Source organism: Daphnia carinata, chromosome 3 (genome assembly GCF_022539665.2).
Source record: "Daphnia carinata strain CSIRO-1 chromosome 3, CSIRO_AGI_Dcar_HiC_V3, whole genome shotgun sequence".
In the NCBI taxonomy this organism is placed as follows: Eukaryota; Metazoa; Arthropoda; class Branchiopoda; order Diplostraca; family Daphniidae; genus Daphnia; species Daphnia carinata.
In genome coordinates, this window is record NC_081333.1 from 9,387,000 (window position 1) to 9,400,379 (window position 13,380).

General features: G+C 39.7%; 3 protein-coding genes and 1 long non-coding RNA gene across 6 annotated transcripts; 3 read left to right on the forward strand and 1 right to left on the reverse strand.

The window, feature by feature from the left end:
- Positions 1-4: 4 nt before the first annotated feature.
- On the reverse strand, positions 5-3,446 carry LOC130685237 (condensin complex subunit 2-like). Of its 2 annotated transcripts, XM_057508500.2 has the most exons (11): positions 3,030-3,445; positions 2,775-2,957; positions 2,610-2,702; positions 2,363-2,551; positions 2,138-2,296; positions 1,957-2,053; positions 1,450-1,893; positions 1,181-1,379; positions 843-1,113; positions 691-780; positions 5-620 (listed from the first exon to the last, which is right to left on the reverse strand). In XM_057508500.2, exons 1-11 carry the CDS (start codon positions 3,237-3,239, stop codon positions 402-404), a joined length of 2,154 nt encoding a protein of 717 aa, XP_057364483.1. In that variant the 5' UTR covers positions 3,240-3,445; the 3' UTR covers positions 5-401. The 2 variants fall into 2 exon arrangements, with proteins under 2 accessions (XP_057364483.1, XP_059350419.1); XM_059494436.1 differs by having other exon boundaries at positions 1,450-2,053; positions 3,030-3,446.
- On the forward strand, positions 1,123-4,008 carry LOC132087819 (uncharacterized). Of its 2 annotated transcripts, none has more exons than XR_009420642.1 (4): positions 1,123-1,205; positions 2,386-2,671; positions 2,786-2,881; positions 3,841-4,008. It is a non-coding gene; the product is annotated as an uncharacterized LOC132087819 (long non-coding RNA). The 2 variants fall into 2 exon arrangements; XR_009420641.1 differs by lacking the exon at positions 1,123-1,205 and adding an exon at positions 2,184-2,321.
- A 961-nt stretch (positions 4,009-4,969) lies between these two features.
- LOC130685236 (X-ray repair cross-complementing protein 5-like) lies at positions 4,970-8,961 on the forward strand. Its single transcript, XM_057508499.2, has 10 exons — positions 4,970-5,126; positions 5,196-5,309; positions 5,372-5,812; positions 5,871-6,011; positions 6,084-6,246; positions 6,316-6,461; positions 6,566-6,703; positions 6,763-7,151; positions 7,212-7,746; positions 8,489-8,961. Exons 1-10 carry the CDS (start codon positions 5,055-5,057, stop codon positions 8,504-8,506), a joined length of 2,157 nt encoding a protein of 718 aa, XP_057364482.1. The 5' UTR covers positions 4,970-5,054; the 3' UTR covers positions 8,507-8,961.
- A 140-nt stretch (positions 8,962-9,101) lies between these two features.
- Positions 9,102-13,365, forward strand: LOC130685298 (angiotensin-converting enzyme-like). The gene is made up of 12 exons (XM_057508584.1): positions 9,102-9,286; positions 9,366-9,503; positions 10,582-10,740; positions 10,809-10,941; positions 11,006-11,149; positions 11,374-11,904; positions 11,987-12,037; positions 12,105-12,280; positions 12,347-12,513; positions 12,599-12,721; positions 12,791-12,951; positions 13,021-13,365. The coding sequence occupies exons 1-12, from the start codon at positions 9,203-9,205 to the stop codon at positions 13,107-13,109; spliced, it is 1,956 nt and encodes a 651-aa protein (XP_057364567.1). The 5' UTR covers positions 9,102-9,202; the 3' UTR covers positions 13,110-13,365.
- Positions 13,366-13,380: the final 15 nt, after the last annotated feature.

A 13,380-nucleotide genomic window follows, 5' to 3' on the forward strand; every position in this document is an offset into this window, starting at 1 on the left:
TTCGTTTCTTTTTTTTTTGGTAATTCTTATTCAAGTACTGTTTCATTACAAAAAGTAAGTACAGCGTGCGTGTTGTAGTGATGTCCAAAAAACAACAGTGTGTTGCCTTGGTGGAACCCTAAACTATAATGGGTTGCAGTTTTCTAAGTTTGTCCGATTGTTCCATGTTCGTCTCATCTTAACCCAATACATGCTCTCGTTGATCAAACCGCAAAAAAAAGTTTGTTTCATTCACGGTTGTAGTTTGTAAATAAAGACGCATTTTCTTTGCCAGGCAACATAAAACAAAGTATAATGAACGCACCAGAAATATTTTGAAGGGAATTTTAAAAGAAAAGGGTTCTTTTGTTGCAGAGTGTACACGAGTAAAAGGGTTAAGGCGTCATGGATCCAAATTGTGTTTAATTGGGATGAACGATGACGAAGTCATCCAAATTCCCGTAAGTCTGTTCAAGACGAAGAGTGTTTTCGTTTGCCAGATGAAGCAGAGCTGCAAAGGCCAAGGCTACACTCAAGTTGTCAGCCATTTTCTGTGGCAGTAAACTCGGGATTTGATGATACGTCTCAGAAAATGGTTTTGGGTTTCCTACTTCAGCTTTACTCGTAGTATTTGCGTTTGGCTGAAAAGATCGAAGTCAACGTGATAAACTAATTCATCAAAAATTCAAACTATTGCAAATGAAGGAATACCTGATTCAGCATATTCCACATTGTCGATTTCAATCGCCTCATGTCCATCTTTTTGGCAACTTTGGCGTAATTGATCTGAATTTTAGCAACCTATCGTAAACGACAAAAATTAGCACTTGAGATATGGAGTTCTTTTTTAAAAACTGTTATACCATGTTAGGGGCTGCAATCAAATTATCACCAGAAAATTGACCGAACGTCTTTGTCCCATCGCTCTGGCTAACAAAATCCATCGTTTGATCGTCAAACGTCATGCCAGGATCATGATGGTCATCATTCTCTGAGTCGGCGTTAGCAACAGGACAGAAATTATCAGCGTCTCTTTTATTTGCGTAGTCGTATGGCGAAAGGACGTCCTCTAAGTCATGCGAAGGCCCAGTGTTTTTGCTTGATCTCACCGATAACATGGGTCGTGTGAAGGATCTAGACACAAATTAGTAACACGTTTTAAAACAACTAACTTTGCATGAATTGATTACTTAAAAGTTACTGTGTGAATTCCTTCAGACCATAATGTAAGTCTTCTGGAAGGGTTATCTTCTCTGGTAGCCATTGCAACAATGTAGCGCTGGTCAGCTTTGAAGTATTTTTAGCAGGATTGAAATCGTTGCCAAAATTTGGAATTTCTTCAAAATTTAGGACGAATGTGTCCTTCCGTCTTTTCTTTTTCACTTCTCGATTGGGATCAACTAAAAAATAGCATTGATATTAATCGCCATCCATTGGACTAGGTATCGTTAAAGAATTAAGTTGTCTTACCTTTCTGACCCGGTTTGTTGAGTCGCCAATGAAGCGGCCCTGCCCATGCTGAGCGAACGGCGGCGCTAAAGTACGAGTAATCCTGTCGGTTTAGCTGATCTTTAAGTTCAATGATTCCCAGTTCCTTGCCGTTGCGGGCAAGGATCGGTACGGGATTCAGTTGACCCTCGGCATTGCGATGACGATCAGTACCTTCTTCTTCATCAATATCTTCCATTCCAATATGGATTTCGTTCTCAGAATCATTACCACCACAAGTTTCCGGAATGGCATCCATATCAAAGGCATGATCTTCGCTAGCGGCAGGCAACGCGGAAGTTTGATATTCTTCATGTTTCCGTTTTGTTGGACTTTGAAGAACACCCATGAGATCGTCGTTGGTAGGATCCCAACTGGTGAAACTAAATCCTTTCAGAGTAGGGCAAATTTCAGCCGACTCCAATCCTATGGACGAATTTGACCGCTTTTCAATTAGTCTGTCGACTGGAATATGAACATGAAATTTACCATGGACAGTAGGGCAGGTGATTTGTGTTTGTTCTGCAGCTTGAGATACGGAATTGCACAACGAATCAGAATCCATAATTAACTGACATCCATCGTCCTAGTCACGGATACAATAAGAGAATTTAATTTTTATTAGTACGGCGTTATCTTTCCACGATTGATGTGTCTCATTAATTGATACCTTCAAAATCAATGAAGTAAGAAAGTTGACACCGCCGTTACGGCCTTCATCAAACCTAGCCGAATTCTTTTTGAACAATGGGTCGACATCATATTCCAAATCAAATTTAGACAAATTTAGATGATCTTTGTTCGTTTCGATAGTTTTCTTGTTCTTTTTCTGTAAAGGAAAACTCCATTACAACGTAGCTCTATTATAAATCATAACACTATAACTGATGATTACTCTAGTTTTTTTCTTGGCTTTAGTTGCATCATCCTGATCGCCTTCTGCCGTCTGTGCATTCCCTTCTTGTTCTTGACCTTCACTACCAGTTCTTCCTAAGCCTCCTGCCATTTTTATTGTGTCAATATGAACACAATCAACCCGGTAAGCATAGATTTTGGTGCTGGCATCCAAAGTACAGCTTGCAGCCTACAAGCAATCATTAAGAATGGTTGGTTGTTAAACATCATCCTGAATCAAAACTAACCTGAAAGTTGTTCATCTCTGGATCCTTTTTCCTCAACATCTCAGACATGCAGTCAATGAGTTGTAAGTTAAAGGCATTTTTCATGTTAATTTTCTGTGAAAGGAATAATTGTGAATTTGAAATTGTTGTTATATTCTTGGGTGAAAATGAGTGATATGTTCTTACATTTTCTGCAGAAAGTTTAATACAGTTGGAATAATGTTCAACTAAGGCTGCATTAGTCATGCCGGTAGCAGGTCCCATAGATTTCCTACGATCAGCAGGTGTAGCTGGTGAGGACAAGTTTTGTTGTTGGAGTTCAGCCGCCCTCTGTTTTTGCCTCTCTCGTAACTCTTTTTCATCATTATTCTGCAAGTTGGAGGTGTGATGAACTATCTTCAAAATAGCAGACAGGCAATATGTTTTAGAACTTATACGTACCGGTGCAGTTTTTGATAGGTCAAATTGTAGTCCAGTAACAATTTCTCCGTGTAGTGGTTCTAGCAAAACAACTGGAGACATATTGGCTCCAATCGATTTTCGGACTTTCGGGCTGTTGAAAAGCGATATGCTTTTTCGCGAATTAGAAACAGATTTCGATGCCATTCTTTCTGGCATTGGCGTCTTGTTGACAGCCATCGCAACAGCCATTAAATTTCTTAATCGTAGACGACAATAAACTTAACTATAGGACGTGTCGAAACTGAAAATGGTGGAAGGCCATCAACTATTGACACCTGAGTCCTACACAGTGTTGATGTAAACAAACAAGACTAAAATTCGATTTGCTTGGATCTGTCCGTTTCGAAACCAAGCGGGAAATCAAAGATGGAGGAAAAAAGTTTTCAGCTTTTTCAAACTAGGGTGCGTTCATAGAGAGCGTAAGGCAAAGCGCAGAGAGTTGTCTGCGTTCTTCACTTGTTCTGAACTCCGTTTTTCTACGTGGGGTAGTCTGTCGTGTGCTCGTGTCCTGGTGTGAGGCTATGAACTTGTGAGCGGGTAAAATTTCAGCTGTGGTCTCCGACTGTGGAATGAAAAGTATTACGAATATTCATGCGTTTTTGCAAAATGATGTCTAATTCACGTAGTGTTAATATTTTATTGTTTGAAATCAATTTTAAAAAACACTGGCATCTACAACTTACCTCTGAAATTGAGTCGTTGTAGAAACAGATGTCTATTGTAATAATTCGTATGTTGTTTGATAGAGGTTCATGAAAAACTATTAATTGATTGACACTTATATTTTCAGGCTACATTATGGCTGGGGTTTTCTACGAAACTATCTACCTTTTGGTGCCATTGGTCGGTGGGCATGCTCTGCAGAAAAATACACTGCCAACAAATTGGCGCCATTTAGCAAGTTGGCGCCAAATTGTAGGTGACATGTTCCATGAAGAACCATAATTTCTGATGGCTTCATCGAACACTGACCTATTTTTTCATACGGTAAGCAGCATTTCCTTTTTGCTCTTCATCATCGTCGTAATTATTATAGACATAATCATCATTGTACTGTTCACCTTGAGGTATACTTTGCGATTCAGTTTGCGTCAACACTTGCACGATTTCAATTTCGTAATGGTCATGAACGTATAGCCCTTCAACAGAAGAAATCCCCCATTAAGCAATACGAGCCATAGTTTGAACCAGTTGCACCTTGGGCAAAATGTGTGTCCTTATCATTTAATGTGATGTTAATACCTCTTACGAACTGGCAATTATGACGGTTAGAGTATTTCGAGATTTCATAAACTTAAAACGTGGACAACAACCTCTCTTCTGCTCTGCAGGTAGCATTTTTATAGTATACAAAACATTGCGCCATTATTGTGTAGCGTACGATAGAAAGGGTTATGAGTTATTGCAGTTTATTGCCGGAACCAGCGGTCGGATGCGTTATGGATATATAGCTTAGATAAGTGTCAATTTATTGCGTATCCTACTGCCCACAACGTGCAAAAAATGTAACGAGGAAATGCAAACAGTCGTTCATTTAAGGTCGGAACATGTAAGTTAATTTCAATTCTGTTTAACATTCGGTGATTCGTGCAAAGAACTTGCTGACGCAAACATCGCGCATGCAAGGTGTTGTCGCTTGATTTGGTTATTTCTTTAAGACAAGGAAGTCAATTTAAGAGCTAACTTATTGAGTTTCGTCTCATCATTATTACAATCAACTGAGTCTTTTTATGTAGAACTCTAATAATCATTTGGTTTGTTACGTATCGATGAAAGTATTGAAAATTCTTTTTTTGTTGGGTAATTTTGAACTGCACCTTCCCGCCATTCCCAGGACATCTGCTGACTTTCATTCACGTGCAGACGACGTTGGTCCTTGAAATGTTCAAATTTAATATCGACTTTGTTATTGTGTTTGAAAGAGTACGTAATAGTAACGAAACAAAATTGCATGTGCGTTTGCACGTTTTCTGTTAGGTAGGTTATAAAAATCATCTAGCAATCATGTCGTATGCAAAAAAGTATAGTCCGAACCAGTCTGCTAATCGCCCTAGAACTAAATCTTTAAAACAAAAAGTAAGTTTTCATTTTCGTTGTTCCTTCATCAACGTACATTTTGTCAAATTGACAAATCTTTTTTTATAGAATGGATATGTCTTGATAGCTGACATTGGATTAGCATCTTCAAGACTACTGCCAAATAAGAGAACATTTTCCGAACAGGTTAAAGATTGCCTTATTATATTCATACAGCAAAAGGTATTTTTTTTTTTTTTGTAAATGTTTTATTTTGGTAACTTAGTAATCTTATTCTATCCCAGATATTTATAAACAATGCTTCAGATGATATTGCCATTATTTTGTGTGGATCAGACACCACAAAAAATAGCCTTGGTTATCAGAATATTCAAGTTCTCTGGGATATGGACAAAGTCAGCTGGGAGGCAGCTAAATGTGTAAATGAAATTGTCAGAACAAAAAATTTTGAAGGAGACTGGATGGATGCATTAGGTGTTGCATTGGACTTGGTTCACAGAAATGTGAAAGCTGGAAATGTTTATGACACCATTCAGATTATTTTTTTCACTAAATTTGAATCACCTTTCAAAACATCTGAAAGAACTCAGAAAGCCTACATCTCTGCCCTGTTAGCTGAACAAACGAGTTTCTTTATTGTGGGATCAAATTTAGATCAAGATTCTCTAGGAGATGAGAAAAAGATGAACAAAGGAGAATCAGTTGCTTATCAACTTATACAAGAGGTAACATTATTGAAGGAGTAGCTAACAATAATATATTTATTCACCATATTTCATACAGGCTAGTGGTGCATTTTACAGCTTTGGAGATTTTTCTGCTAGTATGCTTCATTATACAGAGCAACCGAAACTCGGAGCACCATGGAATGTAACTCTAGATATTGGATCTAAAATTAAGATCCCAATTTCAGCCTACATAAAAGTAATTATAATACCTTTGTTTTTGTTGTGAATGAAAAGTAACGACAGAATCACTTTAATATTTTAATTTTAGGTAAAAAAAAGTGAAAGCCTGAGATGGATTGAAGAAACTAATACTGAAGAAGCTCTCGTTGATAGAGAAAGAACCTATCAGAAGGAACAGTCAAATGCAATGATAGACAGAGAGGACGTTATATCTGCTTATAAATATGGCTCCAAGCTCATCCCGGTTTCAAGTACTTACCGTTGATTTACACGGCCATGGCCCTTTTGTAACTGTTTCTATTGGTTTTGTTACAAATTAGTTGAAGAGGAGAAGCATTGGAGTTACAAATCAGGAAACAGGTGTTTGTCAGTCTTAGCCTTCGTGGATCCCATTCCACCACAATTTGGCTCGGGAACTGGGACGAAGTTTATTTTTCCTCACCGGAAAGCCGGGGTCGTGGATCGTGTAAGATCATTTTAGAAATAATGTTTTCTCTTTTAGTAACGAAGCAATATTCCATTTCTTCGCATCTAAAATCCAAATATGTTTCTTTTTTCTCTTATTTGTAGAGTGCACAAATTGCTCTTTCAGCTTTGGTTAACGCAATGGCAGAAGCTGGCAAAGTTGCGATAGTCAGACATGTTTATAATAACAATACCCGGCTTGCAATCGGAGTTCTGGCGCCTCGAATAAAATTCAAATATGAGGTTTGATGTCGGTTTTAATCAATATTTTGAAGTGTTTCATTGCTCAACCTTATCGACAGTGTTTAGTATTCCACGAATTACCTTTCGCAGAAGATTGGCGCCAATATGAATTTTCACCGATAATCACTCCGAAAAGTAAACCTAGCGCCGAACAGGTGGAAGCAATCGATGAATTGATTGACAGATTAGATTTGAGTAGTGCTGAAGAATTTAACTCAACCAAAATGTCTGATCCCTACGAAGAATATATCCGCAACGTAATCGGCTTCAAAGTGTTGAACCCCGACGACCCGCTACTTGACATTCCGCCCCACATCAAAATGAACCTCCAACCAGCGCCGTCGCTTATGGAAGGAGTTAAAGATGTTTTAAATCGCATACAACAACTATTTCCGTTGCAAGTGACAGACAATCTCAAAGCCAAGAATTTCGAAACGTCAAAACGAGGGTAATTCCAATCTTAAATAACAAAAACTACATTTTGGGATAAAAATGTGTACTTTATCAGAGCCGTTCCAGCCACGGAGGAGTACGCTGCGATAGAGAACGAGGCCAAAAAAACAAAACTTGATGAAAGCGGTGAAGTCGATCTAGAGTCTATTTTCCGAACGAAAACTGTCATCGGAGTTGGCACAGCAAACCCGGTTAAAGATTTCTCTCATCTTCTTCAAATGGGAAAGAAACCAGTAGAAGAAGTCTATGAAGAGATGTCTAAAGTGATCGTTAAACTTCTAGAAGATGGTGGAGGCACCAATGCAGCCTTAATGGACAAAGCCAAGAGTTGCGTTCAAGCTTATCGGGAGCATGCCTTGTCACAGGGCCATGTGGTGTGTTTCAACCGCTGGATGGAACAATTTAAGGAACATGCTGTCAGTAATTATTTCACCGACTTCTGGCTAAACTATGTGGCCAACTCTCGGCTCGGATTAATTACAAAAGAAGAATCATCCTTGTCAGATGTCGAGAAGCAAAAAGCTGAACAATTTCTCCGATTGTCCGGAAACGTGAACGAAATTGACTCGGTGGACGAAGACGAAGAATTGGTAAATATTTCCTTTTGTTACTTTCTTTATTCCATGAACTTGACAAAAGTTTGCAACCGCTTTGTACCTACAGCGATTAAGCTATAACACATGCTGTTTTGAACCATATCGTTAAACTGAAGTGAGACCATTTTGTCACAGACAGCATGTGAAATCACCTGCTGCGTTGGAGAACAAATCTGCCCTACATACGCAGCTTATTTGAGCCCTATTGTTCCTCGTATTACGGTGATTTCATGGATCCTTGTTAAGAATTATTGTCAGGACGTTTGCCTTTTTTTTTTTCCTCGAAAATTTTCAATATTCCGCCTGTTGGTCAATCTTACTACCAAAAAAAGTAGGTTTTAGCTCGCACGCTGGTTTTGGGTAAACGACAGGGGGATTTGAGGGTGGGGGATAGGTATGCTGCCGCCAGTTTCTCATCGTTACGGCGGAAGGTGAACAACCTTAATATTTTCTTTTTGTACAAAAAATGAATCAAAGCTCAGCTGACGGTTTTTGTGGTTTCCAGTTGACTTTCTTCGAGTTTAAAATTAACTTGTGGTGGCGATTTCGATTTAGCAATAGTGATAATAGCGATGCACATCATTGGAACCATTTGGTTTTGTAGGTTTATTTCGAACTCTTACACGCTTTCGTACACAGAAGACATCAGTGTCTTGATTAAAATGACGTTTTGGCTTGTTATTCAGTTCTGTTATTCGCCTTGTCTAATTAACATGTTTGGTTGTTTTTGTTTCAGCTCAATTTGATTGAATGAAGTCCAGGTGGCCAGCAGTTGGGTGATGGGAGCAATGTACGATATGGCAAGTAATTGTCTAAGCTACTCTTGCCCTGAAATCTTTTCCCATCTGTAAAAATATTTTCTACTGTCTTCTTGTAATCCCTGCATTATTCCAATGTCCCCGTGTTCCGCACGACTTGCGTTGCTGCGAACGGGGCGTTTCACCTTGTCGATTATTGCACGATTGAATTTGTTGAATTCATGGTTTAGTCAAGGTTGATTGAAAAGTTCAGTTAGACGAATGAATTTATGTTTTTGATCATACGAGGTAAGTATATCCCAAGAATCCCGTTTCCACTTCTATTGAAACCTGATAATAACGCACTTGGCGAAAAGAGTCTTGTGTTGATGCAGCCGCCGTGTAGAATGTTTCGAGTCGGTGAATGTATGTCGCAAAAGATGGGCGCAAATAAATTGGATGGTCTGGCTGAGTTGTAATAACCGTCGTGGACAAGAATCAACACAGCAGCAGCCGCTGCGCTTGCTGTTGAAAGACACGGGTGTAGCGGCCATGGCTGGCAGAGCGAATAACCCATAGCTAACGGGCCGCATAGCAGTGGATGGTTGTTGGCAGCTGGTGTGGCAGTCCAGCACATTTTAGATGAAGAGCAAAGTTAGCCCGTCTATTTCAACAGTCATTCTTCTGGTTCCGTGTAAGAAGCACCTTCCACCATGCGGTTCTTCATGCTTGCAATGGCGCTGTGCTACGCCTCTGCACGTAATATCACTTCGAATCCCAACACCAGATACATACAGGTAAAATTTTATTGCATTATGATAGTTTCTTTATCCTTAATCATTAATATGAAATTCTTTGTTTTCTCCATTTGAACAGGGAAATAATACTGATGAAAAAGAAGCTATTAGTTTCCTATCGGCGTACGACCGTGAAGCAAGCGCAATGTGTAACAATGTTATGAACACTCAATGGGATTTCAACACTAACATAACCGAGGCAACTAAACAGCGAATGGTGAGTACACATTTTAAATATGAGTTTTGCCCAAAAGACGTGATAATGTATTTAAGTAAAGTTGTGAGATGAGGTGTAAATTCCAATGGGAACGAAGCTTCCGCACAGGTTTCTCATCTAAAATTTATAGTTTTTTTTTTTTTTTTTTTTTTTTTTTTTTTTACGTGAATCGTCTGTTTTAAAGGCCCCTGAGCTCCAAAGAAATCTAGCAAGTAAAACATGGTCATTGTGGTGTGTGAAAGTACAGTTTGGACTATCTGGCGGGTCCAACATGTAATAATCTGTAAGACGACGGCAGATGGTCAACTGAGAGTTCTGCCTTACGGTTTTTTTTTCTCCCTTCTGTTCGTCTTTTAGCTCGCGGATGTGTTAGACAAAAATAACCAAAGAAAAAAGTAATAATAAAATACCGAATGAGGAAGTGTTAGTCATAATCTGCCGCAAGTGTTTTACTTCCTGATCGGCAATTTAATTGGGCCCAATCTAATCCCAGTCGCAAGTTTCCCTAGCATTCACCTGTTTTATACTCTTATCCCAGAAATTAAATCAATGAGGTTCATCTGCCTCTGGGTGTTAACGCCCTTCTTAAAACCTGTTTAGCGATGCGATAACAACAAATTGCGGCGTTTGCTGCCGTATCAAATCGTTTGTTCCAACTCGCGGTACGTTGCCCATTTAACACTACTTGAACACTATTTTTGTTTTCGTAAATGTCAGAAGACCAAAGGCCGAATGCTTTCTTCTGAATTTTTTTTTTTTTTTTTTTAAGAATGCCCCAAAGATGACTATTAACATACCAGGTCGACGTGCTGTATCGACCCCAGATCCAGACTAAAAAACAATATGAATGCTTCTCTCTTTTTTTAAGCACCAGCTGTTGTGTTAACAATCATTTCCCAAGTTTCATTTTCGCCATGTAATCAAACAGCTATTTTCTTTCTTCTTGTTTTGCCTCGTGGAACGAGGGTCATCGACCCTCAAGTAGAGCCATCGTGTTACAGTTTTTGGCACTGGGCGATTAGTCTTAGTCGATCTAACGGAAACAATGAAACTATCCATATAAAATTACATATTCCAGTTGGAAACTCAGTTAGAGTACGCCAAGTTCCAGAAGGACGTTTGGGCAACGGCCACGACGTTTAAATGGAAAACTTTCCGCGATCCCAGCATCCGTCGCCAATTCAAGGTCCTGTCCGTCCTTGGAAGAGCAGCCTTATCCGAAGAAAAACTCAAAGAGGTAAAGAAAATGTGTGCTACCCGAGCATTTTGTTTCTCTGAATAATGTATGACTTTGTTGGATTTTAGATTCAACAACTCTTGGCAGATATGCGGGATATTTATAGCCGGAATCGGGTTTGCCCTTATGTCAAACCGCCCAAGAATACATCGCTCCCAATCCGTCCGGAATCCATTAAATGCAACCTTGCGCTAGATCCGGGTACTTTGTATTTCATAACATTTAGTCTGTTAACTAAAAGCTCATTCTGAATGGTCGTTTACAGATTTGACCCGTATAATGGCCAAATCTAAAGATATAAACGAATTAACACATATGTGGACCCAGTGGCATGATGAGACAGGACGCCCGCTAAGGTCCAAATTCATACGCTACGTGGAACTCTCCAACGAAGCCGCTCGTTTAAACGGTACGTAACACAACACAAATAAACTATTTACTTTAATTATTTTAGAAAAAGATCCATGTGTCGTATTCTGCTGTTAGCTGTTTCTGTGGAACAATGGCCATTAGCCAATTCCACTTATGTGCAATATCTTTAAATGCATTTGACGCGAATTGCTTGAAACGTTGATGGTATTTTGGGAAGTATTATCCTCGGTAAAGAGCTTAATGACGAATGACGATTTCCAGGTTTTAAAGACACTGGGGATCAATGGAGAGCCTCGTATGACATTGAAGACTTCAACTCTGAGCTCGAGGAATTGTGGATGGGATTACGGCCACTTTACCAGCAGCTCCATGCCTACGTCCGGCGAAGGTTACATTTCCAATATGGAAAAATTGTACCTCTGGATGGACCGATCCCTGCACATCTATTGGGCAATATGTGGGCTCAGTCATGGAGCAATCTATACGAGACAACGGTTCCATTTCCAAATAAAAATAGCATGGACGTCACCCTGAGTCTTAAGCGTCAAGGCTATGATCCGGTGCGGATGTTCCAACTGGCTGATCAATTCTTTGTTTCGCTTGGCATGAAATCCGTTCCAGACTCGTTCTGGACGGATTCCATGTTGGAGAAACCGCTAGATCGCGAAGTAGTCTGCCATGCGTCCGCCTGGGACTTTTGTAACGGACGTGACTTCCGCATAAAACAATGCACAGAAATCACAATGGAAGATTTGACCACTGCCCACCATGAGCTCGGACACATCCAATATTGTAAGTGTCGTAAACATATGCAGATTGAACCCACGCCAGATCTTCATGGACATGTTACTTATTTCACCCCTGTCCTTTACAGACATGCAATACGTGAATCAACCGTTAGCCTTCAGGGAGGGAGCCAACCCAGGTAATCGGCGTGCATATGATCATGAATTTTGTAGAAGTTTACAGCCCTTATTTCCGTATAACATTAGGTTTTCATGAGGCAATCGGAGATGTCATCGCGTTGTCAGTCTCAACACCCAAACATATGCAAAAAATAGGTTTGCTGGATAATGCAACAGACGATCTAGAAGTCGACATCAACCATCTTTATTCTATGGCTCTGGACAAAATTGCTTTTCTGCCTTTTGGCTATTTGTTGGATCAGGTTAGGTGAAAGGAGGACGCTTGAAAATCAATGTTGTTTTCAATTAATTTCTTTTTGGTGGTATAGTGGCGCTGGAAGGTATTTAGTGGCGAAATTCCTTTCGATCAAATGAACAAAGTTTGGTGGGACCTCCGACTGCGTTATCAGGGCGTTGCTCCCCCAGTAAATCGAACTGAGCACGATTTTGATCCGGGAGCAAAATATCACGTTCCGGCCAACACGCCGTATATCAGGTTAGTTAATTCTACAATGATAGTCAGATTACTGTAAATTGATTTTAATGTGAAGTATATGAACATTCCTGATCTCTTGTTGCAGATATTTCGTCAGTTTCGTGCTTCAGTTTCAGTTGCATAAGGTGTTATGCGAAGCATCCGGTCATGTGGGTCCTTTGCACAAATGCGATATTTATCAGTCAAGAGAGGCCGGGAAATTATTAGCGTAATGCATTCTTATTGTTGCGCGTGGCAGCCAAGCATGCAGTAAAAAATTTTTATTTCCTGAATGCAGGGAATTGCTAAAGTTGGGTTCATCTAAACCATGGCCTGATGCCATCCGAATTCTTACTCGCGGTCGAACCAGCAGAATGGATCCCGGTGCAATCTTGGAATATTTTGAACCGTTGATTGAATGGCTGAAAAAACAGAATGTTGAAGAAAAAGCTGGGTGGAGTAAGTTATTGCAATTTTCAATTAGGGCGTTGTTATTGCCTTTTGATTCTACTTCCTTTATCATCGCAGGAGGCATGAACAGCGGAATCTTAATCAAAACCACCTGGATTGCTGCGCTGCTACCGCTCATTACTTTGGTATTCGCAAGATTGTGGTAGTGGATTGGTTTTCCTTCTTGGGTCTTTCAACGGTTGTGGTCATTAACTTTTCGTGCTAACCCAAAATTCTTCACCACATTCGAACCAAGTTTTTCTGATATTTTACGGTTCCCTGTGCGAACTGTTCCTGTACAGAATTCATTTATAATTTCTGAAATTAATTTAAATTCCTCACATTGAAATATTCCTGTTTATTGTTATGATCCCATTGTCCAGCGTACGAGCTACACCTAATATACCAGACCGTTGGCTCGCTTGTGATGGCTTCTTT

Bases quoted from the DNA above. Each gene is read 5' to 3' on its own strand.
- LOC130685237 (XM_059494436.1), bottom strand. From the start codon at position 3,239: ATGGCTGTTGCGATGGCTGTCAACAAGACGCCAATGCCAGAAAGAATG. The intron at 2,703-2,774 runs GTAAGAACATAT...TTCCTTTCACAG, and splicing joins TTAAACTTTCTGCAGAAAAT to AAAATTAACATGAAAAATGC. The intron at 2,297-2,362 runs GTAATCATCAGT...TTTCCTTTACAG, and splicing joins AAGCCAAGAAAAAAACTAGA to AAAAAGAACAAGAAAACTAT.
- LOC130685236 (XM_057508499.2), top strand. From the start codon at position 5,055: ATGTCGTATGCAAAAAAGTATAGTCCGAACCAGTCTGCTAATCGCCCT. The intron at 5,813-5,870 runs GTAACATTATTG...TATTTCATACAG, and splicing joins CTTATCAACTTATACAAGAG to GCTAGTGGTGCATTTTACAG. The intron at 7,152-7,211 runs GTAATTCCAATC...GTACTTTATCAG, and splicing joins TTCGAAACGTCAAAACGAGG to AGCCGTTCCAGCCACGGAGG.
- LOC130685298 (XM_057508584.1), top strand. From the start codon at position 9,203: ATGCGGTTCTTCATGCTTGCAATGGCGCTGTGCTACGCCTCTGCACGT. The intron at 10,741-10,808 runs GTAAAGAAAATG...GTTGGATTTTAG, and splicing joins CCGAAGAAAAACTCAAAGAG to ATTCAACAACTCTTGGCAGA. The intron at 11,150-11,373 runs GTACGTAACACA...GACGATTTCCAG, and splicing joins CGAAGCCGCTCGTTTAAACG to GTTTTAAAGACACTGGGGAT.